General features: G+C 40.9%; 1 protein-coding gene across 1 annotated transcript in view; it reads right to left on the bottom strand.

Moving 5' to 3' along the window:
* SYN2 (synapsin II) overlaps nt 1-18,515 on the bottom strand; it is a 194,082-nt gene that overhangs the window by 87,195 nt on the left and 88,372 nt on the right. Inside the window, exon 5 of the mRNA XM_058031905.1 lies at nt 4,592-4,681. Within this exon, the coding sequence (XP_057887888.1) occupies nt 4,592-4,681 (90 nt within the window). The remainder of the gene's footprint in view (nt 1-4,591; nt 4,682-18,515) is intronic.

Genomic DNA, 18,515 nt, shown 5'->3' with positions numbered 1-18,515 from the left:
CGAGAACAAATTTTTCCAGAATTTTGCCAATATGAATGTTCGAGAACAAATTTTGCCGGAATTTTCTCCAATATTGCCATAATGAATGTTCAAGAACAAAAATTTTGCCAATATGAATGTTCGAGAACAAAAATTTTGCCAGAATTTTGCCAATATGAACATTCAAGAACAAATTTTGCCAGAATTTTGCCAATATGAATGTTCAAGAACAAATTTTGCCAGGATTTTGCCAGAATTTTACCAATATGAATGTTCAAGAACAAAAATTTTGCCAATATCAATTTTCAAGAACAAATTTTGCCAGAATTTTGCCAATTTTGCCAATATCAATGTACAAAACCAAATTTTGCCAGAATTTTGCCAATATAAATGTTCAAGAACAAATTTCATGAGAATTTTGCCAATACAACTGTTCAAGAACAAATTTTGCCAGAATTTTGCCAATATGAATGTTCAAGAACAAATTTTGCCAGAATTTCTTCCAATACAAATGTTCAAGAACAAATTTTGCCAGAATTTTGCCAATATGAATGCTCATGAACAAATTTTGCCAGAATTTTGCCCCCTGTTTTGATCACCTGCAGGTTAAGAGCTCCCCGTGTTTTATTCCAAATCTTTCCAATGAACTACAGAATGTTTTATAGAACTATTTTTGTTTTTTTCTGTATGAAAGTCTTGGATACGAAAGAATTATTGTACAGTGTATATGTAAAGTATTATAACAATGTGCTATTAAAAAAAGAAAATGATTCACAAATATTTCCTTGTGTGTTGAATCGAGTTGAACGCTTCTGTGATTAAAACAATCTGTGCTCCACATTTTGTACTTTCCTGATGTCACAGCTTCCTTTATCCACAGAGCTGTAACTTCCACTGATAACTAAATTAAGAAACAGCCTTGATAATCAAAACCCAATTCCCAAGCCAGCATTCCTATGGACTAACCACACCTTGCTGAAGGAAAAGCCAGATTTTTAATCCGTGGGTTAAAGCATTAATCCATGGATTTAAGTTTTCCATGGAACAAATTCCAAGCCCAAATGATGACAGGTTAAAATTGCTACAAACCATGTCCATTCTCAGGGCAGCTGCAGCCCTTAAAACCTCCCTAAATACATGACCAGTACTTGTACCCCAGCACTATTAGAACTTTGGAAACTCACCTGAAAATACATGCAATAAATATTGCATAACTCACACTGCAATGATTTCTGGAAGCTCTCAGATGTTTCACCCTGTTTAACAGGATTTAATTGTTTTTCATTCATGAGCATCCACCATACCCTGTCAGTGAATTTGGCTACTTGTGAACTCAAACTAGAGAAGGGTTACAGCACATTTTGCCTGTAACTTTTTTTACTGTCATAACTTTCCTGAATTGATGACTGGAGTTGGTAACTAATCCTTCACACACGCATTTAAGTTGATAAAAGTAATTCAGCTCACAGTGGTGAAACTTTGGGAAGTGTAAATGCCAAAGTCCAGACTATTTGTGCCCCAGAAAAAAGGGGGCAGAGCCCTCAGGCAGGATGGGGATCTCCATTATTTGCCTTTTCTGACAGGTTTTACTATCTCAAGGACAGGTTTGGAAACACTCTTCTAAAATAGATTTACTTTTTCTGTGACTGAGTTTACACATTTCCAGTGAAACGCAAATGATGCAGGGCCAACAGGAAAACATGTCATTATCCTTTGAGGAATAAGTGTCCCCTTAACACATAAAAGCCAATATTTCACTTTTTATTTACTATAAATCAGCCTGGCTCTTTTAATTTACAACCCTAAATTAAAACCATATCTATGTGCTGCCAAATGTAAAGCCCAGTTTGTTTTCTACTTTACTCAAGACAAAACAAAAATTTCCTAAGCACTAACAATTTGGACCACAGACTAATATAAATCAAACAAAAAGAATAAAAAGCTACATTTCTTCTGAAAATAATTGATATTACAGTGACATTATTGGGAGAGCTATTTACCGACAGTGATGTGCATTTACATTATTAATTTCCGGAAAGATTCAAAGCCAGGCCTTATTTCGTTGTGTCAGATCAAACCAATACCTAGAGAAGCCTACAGAGCTTAATAACCACAAAGATTAAAATTCAGCGGGTAATATTCAATGATTAATATTTAATGGTTAATATTCAGTGGTTAATATTCAATACCAGTCCTGTGGCATTTGCCCCCAAATCCATTTTGATGGGATGGAGCCCTTTGGATAACAGCAAACAGGTATTTTCTGCTTTTCAGCTCCCCAGAGCTCTGGTCCTATTTCAGTTTTACAGTAATTAGACCTGAACCTCGACTCACCCAGCCCACATTGCCTTCTCTGGGCACCTTGCACAAAGAAATGCTTTCTCTGATATTTATGGACAGACTGTAATACAACTTGCATGCCACAATTAGTTTTTAAAAATTTCCTACTTTTCCTGCTATAAAATCAGGTGTTTCACAATGTCTACTTTTATTTCTGGCTGAGCAGAAATCTGCCCAAACTCCCCACAATGGGTGGTACCAAGATTTGGTTTTTTCCCCTCATATCAATAAATGTGGCAAGGAAAGCTTTACAAAATGCAGCTCAGAATGAGATTTTATTTTCCCTGAGGAAGACTCTCAAAAGCCTCGACTACAATGTGGCATTCTGAATATGTTATTTTAATGTCAGGATTTTTACTGTAGTGACATTGATACCTTATCAACAGCAGATTCTTTTTACAATGTTTTCTTTTTCCTTCTTGAAATTGTGTTTGTGTTACATGAGAGAGTGGAACAGAAACACAGCCTGGAGCAGCATTTTAATTTAATTTGAAAATGGCTCACATGACTTTTGGTGAGAGTAGGGAAAAGACGAGAGAAGGGAGCCTGCATAGGTGAACAGGGAAAAAAAAATCCCCACCTGGAATATTGCTGGTGTTTCCTCAACGTTCCAGATAGGTTTTAATTAAATTGTTCAGCAATTATGTTGGAAAATCCTTGTGGTTTTTGCAGAGAACAGAGGAGTGGGAATGCAGTGAAATAAAGGGAACTAATTACTGAGGGAAAGGATGAAGGTATGACTCAGCCAGCAATGAGTTCAAAAAGCCTCACAGCGTTTTTTGTGATCAGCCTGGGATGAATGTTTCTGCTTCCAAAAGTGTTTCATTAAAGCGGCTCTGTTTTTACACAAAAGAATGGAATCTCTGTTTATTTACCTTGCACTGCCCAAAGGCTCAGCACAAACCAGCAGAGGATGAAAGGAGCACCTCTGGCACGTCCAGCTGACCCTCAATTCCCAGAGAGGGAATTTGGGGCTTTTTCCCTCTCCCCTCATCCCCCCTGAGCTGGTTTGCACTGGAGGGGGGGACAGCTCCAGGCTCCCATTCGGAGAACAAAAAGGGAAGGAGAAAAAGCAGGAGGAACACCAAAAAAATATTTAAAACTGTAATTGCCAAATTCTGCTTCGACAAATGCCAGCGAGGCAGCCGTTGATAAAGTGATGAGAACCCAAAACAAAATAACATGATAAGGTTTCAGTGCAGCATCAGGAGACTCTGATTTCCAGAAATTCAAACAAAATGTTGTCTTGTACCACACTGCCTGATTATTTCCCAAGCCACAAAGTTCCAGATGCTTTCTTTGGGAGGAATAAAACCAAACAAATGAGTGTCATCACAGGCAGCTCCTGCAGCAGCTCTCAGTGGCAATGCAATACCCAAATGGATTCATTTGCTCTACATTACCATAGAAATATGTAAAAAAAAATTACTTGGCTGTGGAGAACGACATTCAAAAGTTCAAAAAAAGAGAAATAACTTACAAGTTTTGACTTTAATGAGCAATGTAGAGGAATTAAGACAGGCAAAACCACTTACAGGGTTGCTGCACTCAGAAAAATATGCCATATAAACTCATAAGTCTGAAACATTAGTTCTTGCCCCAAAATGAAATGTTCTTTGTTTCTATGGACTGCAGTTTAGCAATGCTCCTAAAAGCTCTGCTTTTTTCAATAAAATTACAGCCAATCTCAAGTTTGAAGGATCCCTTAGGGGTCATTGTGTCCCACTCCCTGTTCCTCACTGCTGCCTAAAACTGAACCACAGCCTAAAACCATCACCCAGGTGCTCCTTGGACTCTGTCAGCCTCATTTTTGTTCTTTTTCTGTCTGTGGAGCACTGGGAATCAGTGTTAGCCAAGGCACCTGAAGATCCCAAGTCACAACCAGCCTGGTTTTGGCAGAATTCAAAGCCCTGCAGCACCCAGTGCATCCCCTCCAAAGCCAACACATACTGTGAGCGCACCAGGGAGGAAAACACTGGGAGAAAACCAACCATGGGAGTGACTCCTGCACTTTCAGAGCCCTTCAGTGTCCTTTAAAGCATTTAATCTCTCTGAGATCTGCAGCTGGGCAGCTGGAAAGTGACCACTGTGCCACGTGAGCACCCTCCTGCTCACCATCACACTGATTTCAAGAGCTCACCCCATCCCATCCCCTCCCAAAACTGCCAAAAAGGCTTTTGGAGCATGCAGAAAATGGGAGAAGGGGGTGGTGACCCCCATTCCCCGTTTTGGAGGCACAGGGAGCAGGTTCAGTCCTGCTGCTTGCACCTACCATCTCCTTGTGGTTGGGGTAGAAGGTCTGCTCGATCAGAGGGAACTTCTCCGGGCCCAAAGATTTGTAGACAGACACCAGCTGGGCAAACTGCAAAACAAAGCAGAGAAAACAAAGCTCAGGAGAGGAACGACACCGTGCCCACAGGAGCTCCTGCTCAGGACATTTGGCTTCTTGTCCTGGGTGTTTGATGAACTCAGCAGATCCAGGGGTGCATCCTCCCTCCTCCTCCTCCTCCTCCTCATGCAGCCCTTTAATCCACCCAAGCTGAGACTTCATCTACAAACCAACACAGAACAACACCTTGAAAAATTAAACCCTCGCAGGTACAGGAGATGAAATACATGGGAATACTGAATTACAAATATCTCACTGTCTGTATGTTAAAGATGATTCTGTGATGAGAAAAATCATTATAATTTTGCCTTTTCTGTCCTCTTAAACCTAAAGCCCAGGCATATTTACCATTAATTTAATAGCTGGGACCTCCCTGGCACTGATTTGGCAGTGCTGGCAAAGAGATAAAAGTAACTGTGTCAGGCTAACAGGGCAGGTGAGGAACAAACTGGGGAAGTTTCATCTCCCAGGCTGCAGACACGAGCCATTACCAATGGCCATCCTTGGATGGGGTGATTTAAACTGCACCCTCTTATTCCAATCTCATTCATGTCTTTTACAGAATGTTCTGATATAAAAAATTGCCACTCTTGTCCCACTACCAAAGATGGGGATGACTTAAACTGCTTCCTGTTATGCCATTCCTAATCATGCTTTTTATAGAATATTCTGATGTAAAACCATGTGTTATATCAGAATATTCTTGCCCCACCACCAAAGATGGGGAGGATTTAAACTGCTCCCTGTTATGCCAATCCTATTCATGTTTTCTATGGAATATTCTGATATAACACATGGTCATCCTTGGATGGTGATGATTTAAATTGCACCACATATTATATCAGAATATTCTTGTCCCACCATCAAAGATGAGGATGATTTAAGCTGCTCCCTGTTATGCCATTCCTACTCATGTTTTCCATAGAATATTCTGATATAAGACCACATGTTATATCAGAATATTCTTGTGCCTCCACCAAAGATGGGATGATTTAAGTTGCTCCCCGTTGTGCCATTCCTATTCAAGTTCTCTACAGACTATTCTGATATATACATGGCCATTTTTGCACCACCATCAAAGCTGAGGATGATTTAAACTGCTCCCTGTTTTGATAAAACCATGTGTTATATCAGAATATTCTTGCCCCACCACCAAAGGTGAGGATGATTTAAACTGCTCCTTGTTATACCATTCCTACTCATATTTTCTATAAAATATTCTGATATAACACATGGCCATTCTTGCACCACCATCAAAGATGGGGATGATTTAAACTGCTCCACGTTATGCCATTCCTATTCAGGTTTTTTAAAGAATATTTTGATATAACACATGGTCATCCTTGGATGGGGCTGATTTAAACTGCTCCCTGTTATGCCATTCCTGCTCATCTTTTCTATCAAATATTCTGACATAACTCATGTTCATTCTTGCCCCACCAGAAAAGATGGAGGTTATTTAAACTGTTCCATGTTATGCAATTTTCTATTCATGTTTTTTACAGAATATTCTGATATAACACCACATGTTATATCAGAATATTCTTGTCCCTCTACCAAAGATGGGGATGATTTAAACTGCTCCATGCTATGCCATTCATTCTCAGGTTTTCTATAAAATATTCTGATATAACACATGGCCATTCTTGCCCCATCACCAAAGAAGGGGAGGATTTAAGCTACTCCTTTTTATGCCATTCCTGTTAATTTTTAATAGAATATTCTCATATTAAACCACAGGTCATATCAGCATATTCTTGCCCCATCACCAGAGATGGGGCTGATTTAAAGTGCTCCATGTTATGCCATTCCTATTCATGTTTTTTACAGAATATTCTGATATAAAACCATGTGTTATATCAGAATATTCTTGCCCCACCACCAAAGGTGAGGATGATTTAAACTGCTCCTTGTTATACCATTCCTACTCATATTTTCTATAAAATACTCTGATATAACACATGGCCATTCTTGCACCACCATCAAAGATGGGGATGATTTAAACTGCTCCACGTTATGCCATTCCTATTCGGATTTTTTACAGAATATTTTAATATACCACATGGTCATCCTTGGATGGGGCTGATTTAAACTTCTCCCTGTTATGCCATTCCTGCTCATGTTTTCTATCCAATATTCTGATATAACACGTGTCCATTCTTGCCCCACCAGCGAAGATGGAGATTATTTAAACTGTTCCATGCTATGCCAATCCTATTCATGTTCTCTGTAGGATATTCTGATATAACACATGGCCATTCTTGGATAGGGCTGATTTTCCCTGTTATGCCATTCCTATTCATGTTTTTTACAGAATATTCTGATATAACACCACATGTTCTATCAGAATATTCTTATCCCTCCACCAAAGATGAGGATGATTTAAACTGCACCCTCTTATGCCAATCCTATTAATATTTCTATAGAATATTCTGATATAAAATATGGCCATTCTTGCCCCACCATCAAAGATGAGGATAATCTAAACTGCTCCCTGTTATGCCATTCCTACTCATATTTTTGATCAAACATTCTGGTATAACATGTGGCCATTTTTGCCCCACCACCAAAGACGAGGATGATTCAATCTGCTCCCTGTTATGCCAATTCTATTCATGGTTTTTACAGATTATTCTGATATAATATCCTTTTAAAGCTGCCATGACGCACCCTGCCTGCCTGCACTCTGGACTGCAGCAGCTTCACCCAGAACATTCACACGTGAACCAAGAGAGCTCTTGATGCAATAGAGATGCCTTTGGGGCTGTTCTCTCTGTGCAGAGCAGATCCCTCTCCTCTGGTGATATTTAGGAGAGGAAATCCCTCCTGAGCCCGGGCTGAGGGTTCCAGGATGTGTTCCAGGGATGTGCTCAGCTGTCCCTGTGCCACCATGGGACACCAGCAACTCAGCACAACACTCAATAGTGGGATCTGCTGCTTGCAAACAGCACAAAAAGCACAGAACAACACGCCTCTGTCCATAATGCAGATAAAATACCTACTGTGAGGAGAGGCTCAGGGGGCAGGCAGAGCAAAAACTGTTTAAAGGGGAAAAAAAAAAAAAACCTCATGAAAGCGTTGCTTGCATCATTTCCAGCTGGCTGAGAGGACTTGTTTAATTTAGTGGTGTTTACTTAGGTTTGGTAAAATACATCTTTAAATCTGGAAGGCCAATGGAAAATGCCTTAAGGTTGAGCAGACTTCACCAAAAACCTGAGGAACTGGAGTTGGGCTGTGGGCTGTGCAAACCAGGCCTCAAGGAAAGGAAATATTCTCACAGCTACCAAAGTAAGGTGGTTTGTGAACAGGATTCCTGACAACTTACTCAATATTTCAGTTCTGATGCAAGAGCCAAATTCCAAATTCCACAAGAAAATGCTGACCATTAAGTACATTATTTTTGCCAAGCAATTGTTAGGTTAAAATAAATCTATTTACCGATCTTTAAGTAAAAACCTCCAAAGAAAAATAAAGTCATATGACTGTGTTTCCTGTGATTCTTTCCCTATTTTCTTTTCCTTTTTCACTGGAAAGGAGAGGAAGACACTGAGAAAATGGCATTTTTTTTGTAGGGGTTTTGTCATTCATGCAAGAAAGCTGTAATTGAGATTAATTGCTAGCAAATGCTTGTTTACTTAAAATAATATATTATCAGCCACATATAACAGACTTGCAACACTCCAAAGTGTCCTCTGATCCAGTAATTCAGCTTGGAAACAGCAGGTAGGAAAAGCAAGTTTGAATTTTTGAGGCAAAAGAGAGAAATAAAGTGCCACAGCTGGGGGATGATTTATCCTTTCCCCTGCTGAGATGCTGCTCCACCTCCATGTATACAAATCTGGGAATCTCCTGTCAATCATTTCCTCCCCAAAATGCACCCTGATAAATTCAGCCCCAATTCACACCAAATTTCAGCATTCTAACTGTACATGCATAAATTGCCATAAATCTTTTATTTTCCCTGATTGCTGCTGGGCTATTTATAAAGAAGAATTTCATTTAAGTTTCAATGACCTTCTATCAATTTTTAAGTGAGATTTGGATGATATGTTTTTCTATTTTCCTTTTCAGCAGCTGAACACCAGTCCTGGGCAGGAACATCAACTTTTTAAATTATAAATTACTGAATTATCTAGTCCAATGTCAAATGTGTACAGACATGGGATGTTAATGGAATAGAAAATATTATATTATATTATATTATATTATATTATATTATATTATATTATATTATATTATATTATATTATATTATATTATATTATATTATATATTATCATGTTATATTAAAAAATTTATACTAAAACTATTCTAAAAAAAGAAAAAAGAAACATCAGAAAGTTTTAAAAAAAAAAGTGACAATCTCAGAGCTTGACACAGCTGGCTGTGATTGGTCACCAAGTAAAAACAATTTACATGAAACCAATCAAAGATGTGTGTGTTGGTAAACCATCTCTAGACTACATTCTACAGCCATCAAATAGTTATTATTTACAGTTATTTAAATAGTTATTGTTTACAGTTATTATTTATTATTAGCTCTTCTCAGCTTCTCAGCAGAAAATTCCTAGCAAAAGCATTTCTCAGAAAATACGTCAGTGGCACCCTCTGATTGAATCTTCTTGCAATCTTGATTTAATCCTCAAAGCTCTGCTTGCCCTTGCCAAGGCATCCTGTTACCAAATCTCTTGGGCTAGTAAAGTCCAAAATCCATCATCTGTTTTGTGTCCCGATATCCCAGTGGTTTTGCAGCAGGACCCGAATTTCCAAGGGCATTTTCTGGGCTCCAGCTCTTCCCCTGCAGCATGAGAGCTGCAACCCGAGAGGCACAGCTCTCCCACTGCTAATCACCACGTCATTAACTGCTGGGATATTTTCACATTAGAATTACAGCTGGTGAGATGCAAACCATTAAGAGCTTCTACAGGATGCAGGAAAAAAAAAAAAAAAAAAGAAAGTCTTAAATAAAAACCTCATGCCCTTGGAAGAGCTGCTGAACTGGCTTACAGATTAGCAGAGTGCATCCATGGGAGAAAAATAAAACGTTTTCTACAACAGTCGGAAAAAAGAGGATTAAAAAAATCCCAAAGAACCAGAAAACGGTCACAGTCAGAGACATAAAAACATCTCCTGGCTTGCAGGATTGGGCAAGAAGGCATCTGGCAAGGAGAGACCCCTTGGCTGGTGGAAGAGGCACTTACAAAATGTGTAAACAGTGAGGAAAGTGAGATTTAAGGAAGGCATGAGGATTAAAGTGAAGGAAAACAGCCTATGAGCATGCAAGGGTACAACACAGATCAAGACATGCCTGGTATACAAGAATAATCTAAAAGTAATCCCATGAGGCCTGGATCCAGAGACCTTCTGGAGCCCTTTATTTGGAATGAAAATTTAGAGAAGGAAAAAGTTGATGGAAATGAGAGCTCTGGGGACTCCTTCCTGGGTGCTCTTCCAGCAGTGAGAAAATGCTGAATAAAAAATACTTTATTCCACTGCTATGGGAACAGGGAGTTCAGTGATCTGACCAGGCAAACATTTGTGCTGTTGTTTATTTTGATGGTGCTTAAGCACTTCTCAGGAGGGTTTGGGGCTCATGGCAACAGAAGGAGATTTTCCTCTTTGTGGGGCTTTTTGCAGATGAGGCCCAGTTCAAATAGGAGGTTTCCATAAAAATACTGAATTCAGTGACACTTGTAGAGGAAGGAATCAGTGGTGCATTTCCAGGGCGGGTTTCCATGGTGGGTTTGCAGGGTGGGTTTCCATAGTGGAGATTTCCAAGGTGGATTTCCAGGGTGGAGATTTCCAGGGTGGAGATTTCCAAGGTGAATTTCCATGTCGAAATTCAATGGTGGATTTCTAGGGTGGGGATTTCCATGGTGGATTTCCAGGGTGGGGATTTCTGGGGTGGAGATTTCCAGGATGGATTTCCATGTTGGAATTCCAGGGAGGAGATTTACAGGGTGGGTTTTCATGGTGGATATCCAGGATAGAGATTTCCAGGGTAGAGATTTCCAGGGTGTATTTCCATGGTGGAGATTTCCAGGGTGGAAATTTCCATGGTGGTTTTCCAGGGTAGAGATTTTCATGCTGGGTTTCCAGGCTGGATTTCCAGGGTGGATTTCCAGCAGGGAGATTTCCAAGGTGGGTTTCCTGGTAGATTATCAGGGTGCATTTCCAGGGTGGATATCCATGATGGGTTTACATGGTGAATTTCCAGGCTGGAGATTTCCAGGGTGGAGATTTCCATGTTGGAATTCCATGGTGGATTTCCATGGTGGGTTTCCAGGTTGGTTTTTCAGGGTGGGTTTCCATGCTGGGTTTCCAGGCTGGATTTTCAGTGTGGAGATTTCCATGGTGGGTTTCCATGGTGAATTTCCAGGATGAAGATTTCCAGGGTGGAGATTTCCATGGTAGAATTCCATAGTGGATTTGCATGGTGGATTTCCCTGGTGGGTTTCCAGGGTGGATTTCCCTAGTGGATTTCCATGGTGGAGATTTCCAGGGTGATTTTCCAGGTTGGATTTCCAGGGTGGTTTTCCAGGGTGGAGATTCCAGGGTGGAGATTTCCAGGGTGGATTTCCATTTTGGAATTCCAGGGTGGAGATTTCCAGGGTGGGTTTCCAGGGTGAGTTTCCCTGGTGGGTTTCCAGGGTGGGTTTTCATGGTGGATTTCCAGGGTGGGTTTTCAGAATGGGTTTCCAGGACGTAGATTTCCAGGGCAGAGATTTCTATGCTGTGTTGTCATGGTAGATTTTCCCTGGTGGGTTTCCAGGGTGGGTTTCCAAGGTGGGTTTCCATGTTGGAATTCCATAATGGGTTTCCAGAGTGGAGAGTTCCATGGTGGGTTTCTAGTGTGGATTTCCAGGCTGGGTTTTCATGGTGAGTTTCCAGAGCAGATTTCTAGAGTGGGTTTCCAGGTTGGATTTCCAGAGTGGGTTTCCAGGTTGGATTTCTAGGGTAGTTTTCCAGGGTGGGTTTTCATGATGGATTTCCATGGTGGATATTCAGGGTGGAGATTTCCATGTTTGGTTTCTATGGTGGATTTCCAGGGTAGGTTTCCAGGGTGGGTTTTTATGGTGGCTTTCCAGGTTGGATTTCCAGGATGCAATGCCACTCCTCAGACACCACCAGCCAATCTCTGCTAGGCCCAGCAGAGAAAGCCAGAGGAATCCTTGGGATGGCTGATACCCAAACAGGGATTTCACAGCATTTCAAACCGAGCCACCCACTAAAAACACCTCAGAGAGCAGGGGTGGTGCTCACACACCCCAAAAGGAAACCAGGACACTTTGCATCCATCTCAGAGGGGGCTGGAGCTGAGGGTGGAAATGGAATATCCATGAATGCCGGAGGGGAATAGCAGTGCTGGTGGGAGCTGTGGAGACGATGGAGGAGAGCTGCACTGGAGGAGAGGGAGAGGATGGGGTGGGGATTGCCCATCACCACAGGAGGATTTTCCTGGATGGGTGACAGATTCCTGTGTCAGGAAGAGGAGTGTAACCCCCTGATCCTCCTCAGCTCTGAGTCACCACAGGCACACATTGAAGGAGCAGATATAACCTAGATTTCAACTGAAAAAATATTTACTAAGATAATATAATAGAGTGTATAACACACAGGTTTCCTTTGTGATTATATATTAAGATTGCACAAGAGATAAGATTTAATTTCCATAACCTGACCTTCAGGTGTGATGTGGATATTTGCTTTAATCAATCACAAGAGATTCTGAGTCTCTACTGTAGCAGAACCAGCAGATAACACAAAGGACTTGAACCCCAGCTTTACAGTCCTGCTTTGAATATTAACTTCACAGCCTCTGTTTGAAAACAGTTTCTCTCACTAGAAGGTAAGAAACAGTTAAAAAGTCCATTTGAATGTCCTGCCCTTAGAAATGTCCAATGCAATGAAAGTCTATAATGGACATCAAGATTTCCCACTGCTGCTTTTTAGTGCCGAGGAGAACAGGGAGAGTGGCAACAACCCACTACAAGATTCAAGAATGCAGTAAAAAATTCAATTTTTGCTTTAAATTATCCTGATGGCAGTAAATGCTGGTCAAAGCAAAATAATGCCATACTCAGTTTATATATAAAGCACTTGAGAGTGCATGCAAGGATTGATGAATACAGAGCTGAGAGAATTACTGGCTGTGTGGAACAGAAAAATCATCACCACACTGAGATTTATTTATTATTTAAGGATCTCTGCTTTTTTTTTCTTTTAACCAGGAATTTCAAGTGACCTTACTTATTTTAGGAAAGCAGAATCATCAAGGAAAGCTGTAATATTCCTTTCCTATTCCAAGACTAGATTAAACCAAACCATCTCTATAAAGAGGTGCAAAGGGCAAACACACTACTAGGTTTAATGCATTTAGATTTCTAGTTAAGCATTTAAACTTGTAGTTTTATTTATGAATTTTGCTCTAGTCCAATGTTCAAACCTGGTCTTAAATTGTCTTTTGACCCAAAAGCTTACTATGTTTTCACCTTCCTTCTGACACAGTTTTGTGAATTTACTATTAGCTCTTGCACCACAAATCCATCAACATGTTTTGCTCTAAAACAAGGCAAGGAGGACAAAACCTTCACTGGCTGACAGACAATTAAAACAGGTTTTATTCAGGTTTTTTTATGCAGGTTTTTTTTATTCTTAAGAAAGTTTTGCTTGAAGGAAAAGCACCTGGAGATGCACAGGCCTCTGACTTCACTTAAAATCTGTAAATTCAATATTCTTCTGTAAATCCAAAATTCCTATGGATAAAGGCCACAGAACTGGCCACTGGGGCAAATATTTGCTTTTGGGCACATGGAATTTTGTCACCCTGGTTTTTTAAGATTTTCTAAGCCTTCTGATGTTGACATTCTGGTAGTGAACTTTCTCACACGCTTTCTGTAAATAACTCATTCTTTTGCATTCCTTTATGGAGGAAATTTGTTGGACTGTTGGTTTGTCCAGTGTCATTGGAGAGGCGGCACTGCCACCCTCCAATCCACTGTCACTTTCGGAAAACTATAAATGTTGGAGTCAGAAAATAAACTTCCCTTTTTCCTTCACCTTGAGAACAGCGGCGTGTGCTTGTGTTTTTTCGTGTCCCACAGTGACAGAATTTGACACAGACACTGCCACACATCCCAAGGTCCCTGCACCCTCTGGCTGCCCTGCCCTCCCCTGCCAGGGGGATCAGTCCTGCCACAGTGCCTGGAACCAGAGAGTTCAGTGCTGGCCCCAGGTTTGATCTAGTGGAACACATAGAACTGACTGAAATATCAAATCTGGCTGTCCCTGAATGTCTTCCCTCCCTGAGCTGCATCCAGATTGCAGGGCATCCAGCCTTGGCCTTTAAGAAAATGCCCCTCTGGCATATGAAAGGGAGCAATAACCAGCCAAATTCTGTCCCATTGCTCAGCATTATTGCACAAATCTGACTTTTGCTAACGAGCACAGGATTTGCCTACATTTAAATAATCATTTAGAATTAATTTTTTTAAACCCAAACATGGAATAGCACTGAAAATCTCCCAGATTTTCATCAAATAGGTTTTCAAAATGCCTCTCTTCTTGCACACATTCATTTTTTTTGTTTGTGGTTTGCTCTCCAGAAGATGCTTTGACACAAAGTTGAATCTCCTCTGCGTGGCTGTGTCTCCCATTAGCATAGCTTCAATGATTTGTGTCAACAGGAAGCTGGAAGGAACAGAGCTCATCTCTTCTTCTCTGCTCCTCCCTGCAGAGTCCTGACAAATGTCCTGCCAGTGCTCCAATCTGTTGCTCAAGATTTTTAAAGTGTAACTGGGAGTGGGAAAAAGCACAAGAGAGCAGCTTGGAGCAGCAGCACAGAGGAGAAAACAAGGTGGGGAAGAGCACTAGAAAGCATCAAACAGCAAGAAAGGGCAGCTAAAACAGACCTTCCAAGAAGGCAAGGTAAAAATAGAGAATGGCCAGTTAGAGCAGGAAGATGAAGACAGATAAGCAGAAAAGCATCTGCAAAAGAAATGCACAGCAGAACACAGCACATGAAGTCAGAGTTGTGTAAGCTTGGCAAGAGCAGCAAACCAAGGAAAATATCAACAAACTCGCAAAGAAGTGTTTGGCTGTCTGCTCCCAAACTGAAGGAGAAGAAACAAACAACAACTGGGAGATTTCCAATACTACCAGTCTGAGGAAAAAAAAGCCATTCCCACCCTTCCCTCCCAAGGGCTGAGCAAGGAGAGACATTCTGGCATAACTGAGTGTTCTGTGGCACTTCTCTAGCATTTAAAATCTTCAAGTGCAGCAGATGCTGGGACATCTGAAGGTGCTTCAGCACAAATGGAGCTCTGTGTGAAGAACACCAGGACCTCCCAGTTCTCCTCACATTCTCCCAGGTGTCTCTGCCTCCCTCCCTGCCAGCTCGGGCCTTTCCTGGCTGTTTCCTCTGTTCCCCCATCCCTGGAGAGCTGGAGCAGAGTGCCAGGAGTGCACTTTGATGGGGCCAAGCTGCTGAGCATCAGCTCCCGCCCCTGCAGAGCCAGGCTGGCACAGCTCTGCCCAAGCTCAGCTCTCCTGGGCTCCCCAAATCCCCCAGGGACCCCTGCACTCCCTCTTCCCTGAAATACAGACCCTCCCACCACCTTGGCAAGAGCCAGTGAGGGTCACAGAGTCACAAATGAGCCTTGTGCCCCTCCTAAAGCAGAGTGAATGTGTGAGTGAGGCAGCAGTGGATCCCTGAAGCCCCCAGAGCACCCCTGCAGCTCCCAGGAGAGCAGATGTGCAGCCAGCTGCAGGGGCTGGGATGCTTTTCCTCTGCTCTAAAGGAACCAGAGCTGCCCTGGTGGAACTGGGCTGACTTTGGGAGGGTTTTCTTCCTCTTCAGCCATGCACAGCTGCTGTGCACAAGGGCAGCAGCTCTGGGGTCTCTGCAGGCCTGGGAGGTTCAGCACTGTCAGAAGGAAGATGGAAGCACCTGTAATGTCTGTAATTATCACATCACAGGCTGAGCTGAAATAAAACCCAACCCTTTATTTCATTTACAGCAGCCTTGGACATTGAACTTTATGACCGTGTTCCGAGGATGAGGGAAGAGACCAGGATCTGGCTCCATGTTTCAGAAGGCTGATTTATTATTTTATGATATATATTACATTAAAACTATACTAAAAGAATAGAAGAGAGGATTTCATCATTAGGCTGGCTAAGAATAGAAAAAGAAAGAATGATAACAAAGCCTCTGTCTCAGACTCTCTGTCCAAGCCAGCTCACTGTGGTTGGCCATTAATTAGAAACAACCACATGAGACCAATCACAGATGCACCTGTTGCATTCCACAGCAGCAGATAACCATTGTTTACATTTTGTTCCTGAGGCCTCCCAGCTTCTCAGGAGGCAAAATCCTAAGGGAAGGATTTTTCATGAAAGATGTCTGTGACAGAACCTTGCAGCCCCTGACAATTAAATTAGAGTTTGCATCTTTGGTGTCACTCAAATCCACCTCCCTGCCTGACTCCACTTATCAGCAAGCCGCTGGACACGGTGGGGTGGGCAGGGAATAAACTGGGGTGTTCCAAAAATGCTCAACCCCATCACCAATATCTGAAACTGAAGCTAAAATCCAGCAGGGTTCAATTGAAGGAAACCCTTCAGCATGCAAGATTCACATCAATCTTTACAAGAATGATTAAAATAGATGGATGCAGGAAGAATTAATTATTTTTTTAATTCAACACAAGACACTGGCAAATCACATTTTGTATTTTTTAATACATGGTTTTTGTTGTTTTTTTAAAATATTATTTTAAAATTTTAAATATTATTTTTATTTTAATAGATATAATATAATATAATATAATATAATATAATATAATATAATATAATATAATATAATATAATATAATATAATATAATATAATATAATATAATATAATATAATATAATATAATATAATATAATATAATATAATATAATACAATATAATATAATGTAATATAATGTAGTGTAATATAATATTTTGTATTTTTTAAATTTAAAAATATTTTTAAAGTTATTATTTTAATTATGAAATTATTTTAAATAATTATTTCATAATTAGAACAATGGGATTCACCTAATGCTGCAAGCTCTGATATCATCCCTACATTTTTCAATTCCTTCTGGCCTCCACAACTCACACACCTCCATGGAACCACAGACTCATTTGGGTTGGAAACCCCTCTAGGATCACCCAGACCAGGAACTAACCATGACCTTCTTAGTCCACCACTCACCCTTGTCCTTAAGTTCCACATTCATGTGGAATTTAAATCTCTAATCCCCCCAGGGACAATGACATCATGTGCTATGACAAAGTTTGTATAAAGCTCCTAAGCCTCACTTAAGGGAAGCCTCCCTTATTTACTGAATGATGTTTTCTAAAGGAAAACAGATAATTTAAATGACATCAAATATTAACTTTGGATTAACTTTTCCTTTTCATAAATGCTTTACAGCAGGATCTGCACCCCATTAAATATGAGTAAAACTGTGAAGAGAATTGGGAATCCTACAAGGACAGTGGATGTTTTTGCCTCGCCTTAACTCAGTGTAGCTGTAAATTGAACCAGATAAAACTCTAGTCTTGTTTGATGGCGTTATTTCATGCCCAAGACAATTTCTTTGCAACATGACCCTGCACTGAAACTTTCTAATGTTTTAATAATAATTCTTCAAGGAGGGCACGAACCTTAAAACAGTTCCTCCGCAGCTAAGCAATAAAGAACTCAGCCTTTATTTATAAAAGCCATGCTTTCCCCCAGCTTTCTGACATCCTTACCAGCATTTAAGTGAAATCCATCTCGAGGCAGGGCCATGAATTTTCCATGAGCTAAGTGCTAAATGTTATCACAGGAGTGAAATCACCCGAGTGCTGTAACAACCCCTCACTCTGGACACGTTTCAGAGCACAAACATCTCCCCCACACACACTCCAACTTTTCCAAGGAAATTCCAACATTTCCTTCCACCTGGCTGCTCACAGGGCAGTGCAGTGCTCTGAGCTCCTGCTGTGCATTTGGAGGAGCTGTGCATGCCCTGACACCAGGGAATACAAGCTTTAATTCCTGCTCTCAGTGCATCCCTGGCCATCGTCCCACCACACCCTGTGACCGTGTTCACAGGGGTCCCAGGATGAGGGAAGGGATGAGGATCTGACTCCATGTTTCAGAAGGCTTGAGTTATTATATTATGATATCTATTATATTAAAACTATACTAAAAGAATAGAAGAAAGGATTTCATCAGAAGGCTAAGAATAGAATAGAAGGAAAAATAACAAAGGCTCTGTCTCGGACTCTCTGTCCAAGCCAGCTGACTGTGATTGGCCATTAATCAGAAACAACCACATGAGACCAATCCCAGATGCACCTGTTGCATTCCACAGCAGCAGATAACCATTGTTTACCTTTTGTTCCTGAGGCCTCCCAGCTTCTCAGGAGAAAAAATCCCAAGGAAAGGAATTTTCAGAAAATATCATAACTAAAACACCCCACCTTTCAATGATGCGCCTCAGATCAAACACAGATTTGTTCACTGCCTATTGCCAAGTGCACAGAAAGGCAGGGTACAAAAAGAGCTTTCCTGCAAAATTAAGGGCAGATGCTGCAGTTTGTGGCACAGAATGTGAACCTGCCCTCAGAGCTGAAAGATGTTCTACATCTGGAGCTGTGTGCTCCTGACACGGTGAAGAGCAATAATTTAAAGCCCAAAGACCTTGAACATTGAATTCTAACTCTCATTTTATCTGAGAGCCCTTTCAGTCTCACCTCCCTGACTTCCCCTCCTACAGATCTCCAC

The sequence above is a fragment of the Melospiza georgiana genome, chromosome 11 (assembly GCF_028018845.1).
Source record: "Melospiza georgiana isolate bMelGeo1 chromosome 11, bMelGeo1.pri, whole genome shotgun sequence".
In the NCBI taxonomy this organism is placed as follows: Eukaryota; Metazoa; Chordata; class Aves; order Passeriformes; family Passerellidae; genus Melospiza; species Melospiza georgiana.
This window is presented reverse-complemented; position numbering and strand designations above follow the sequence as displayed.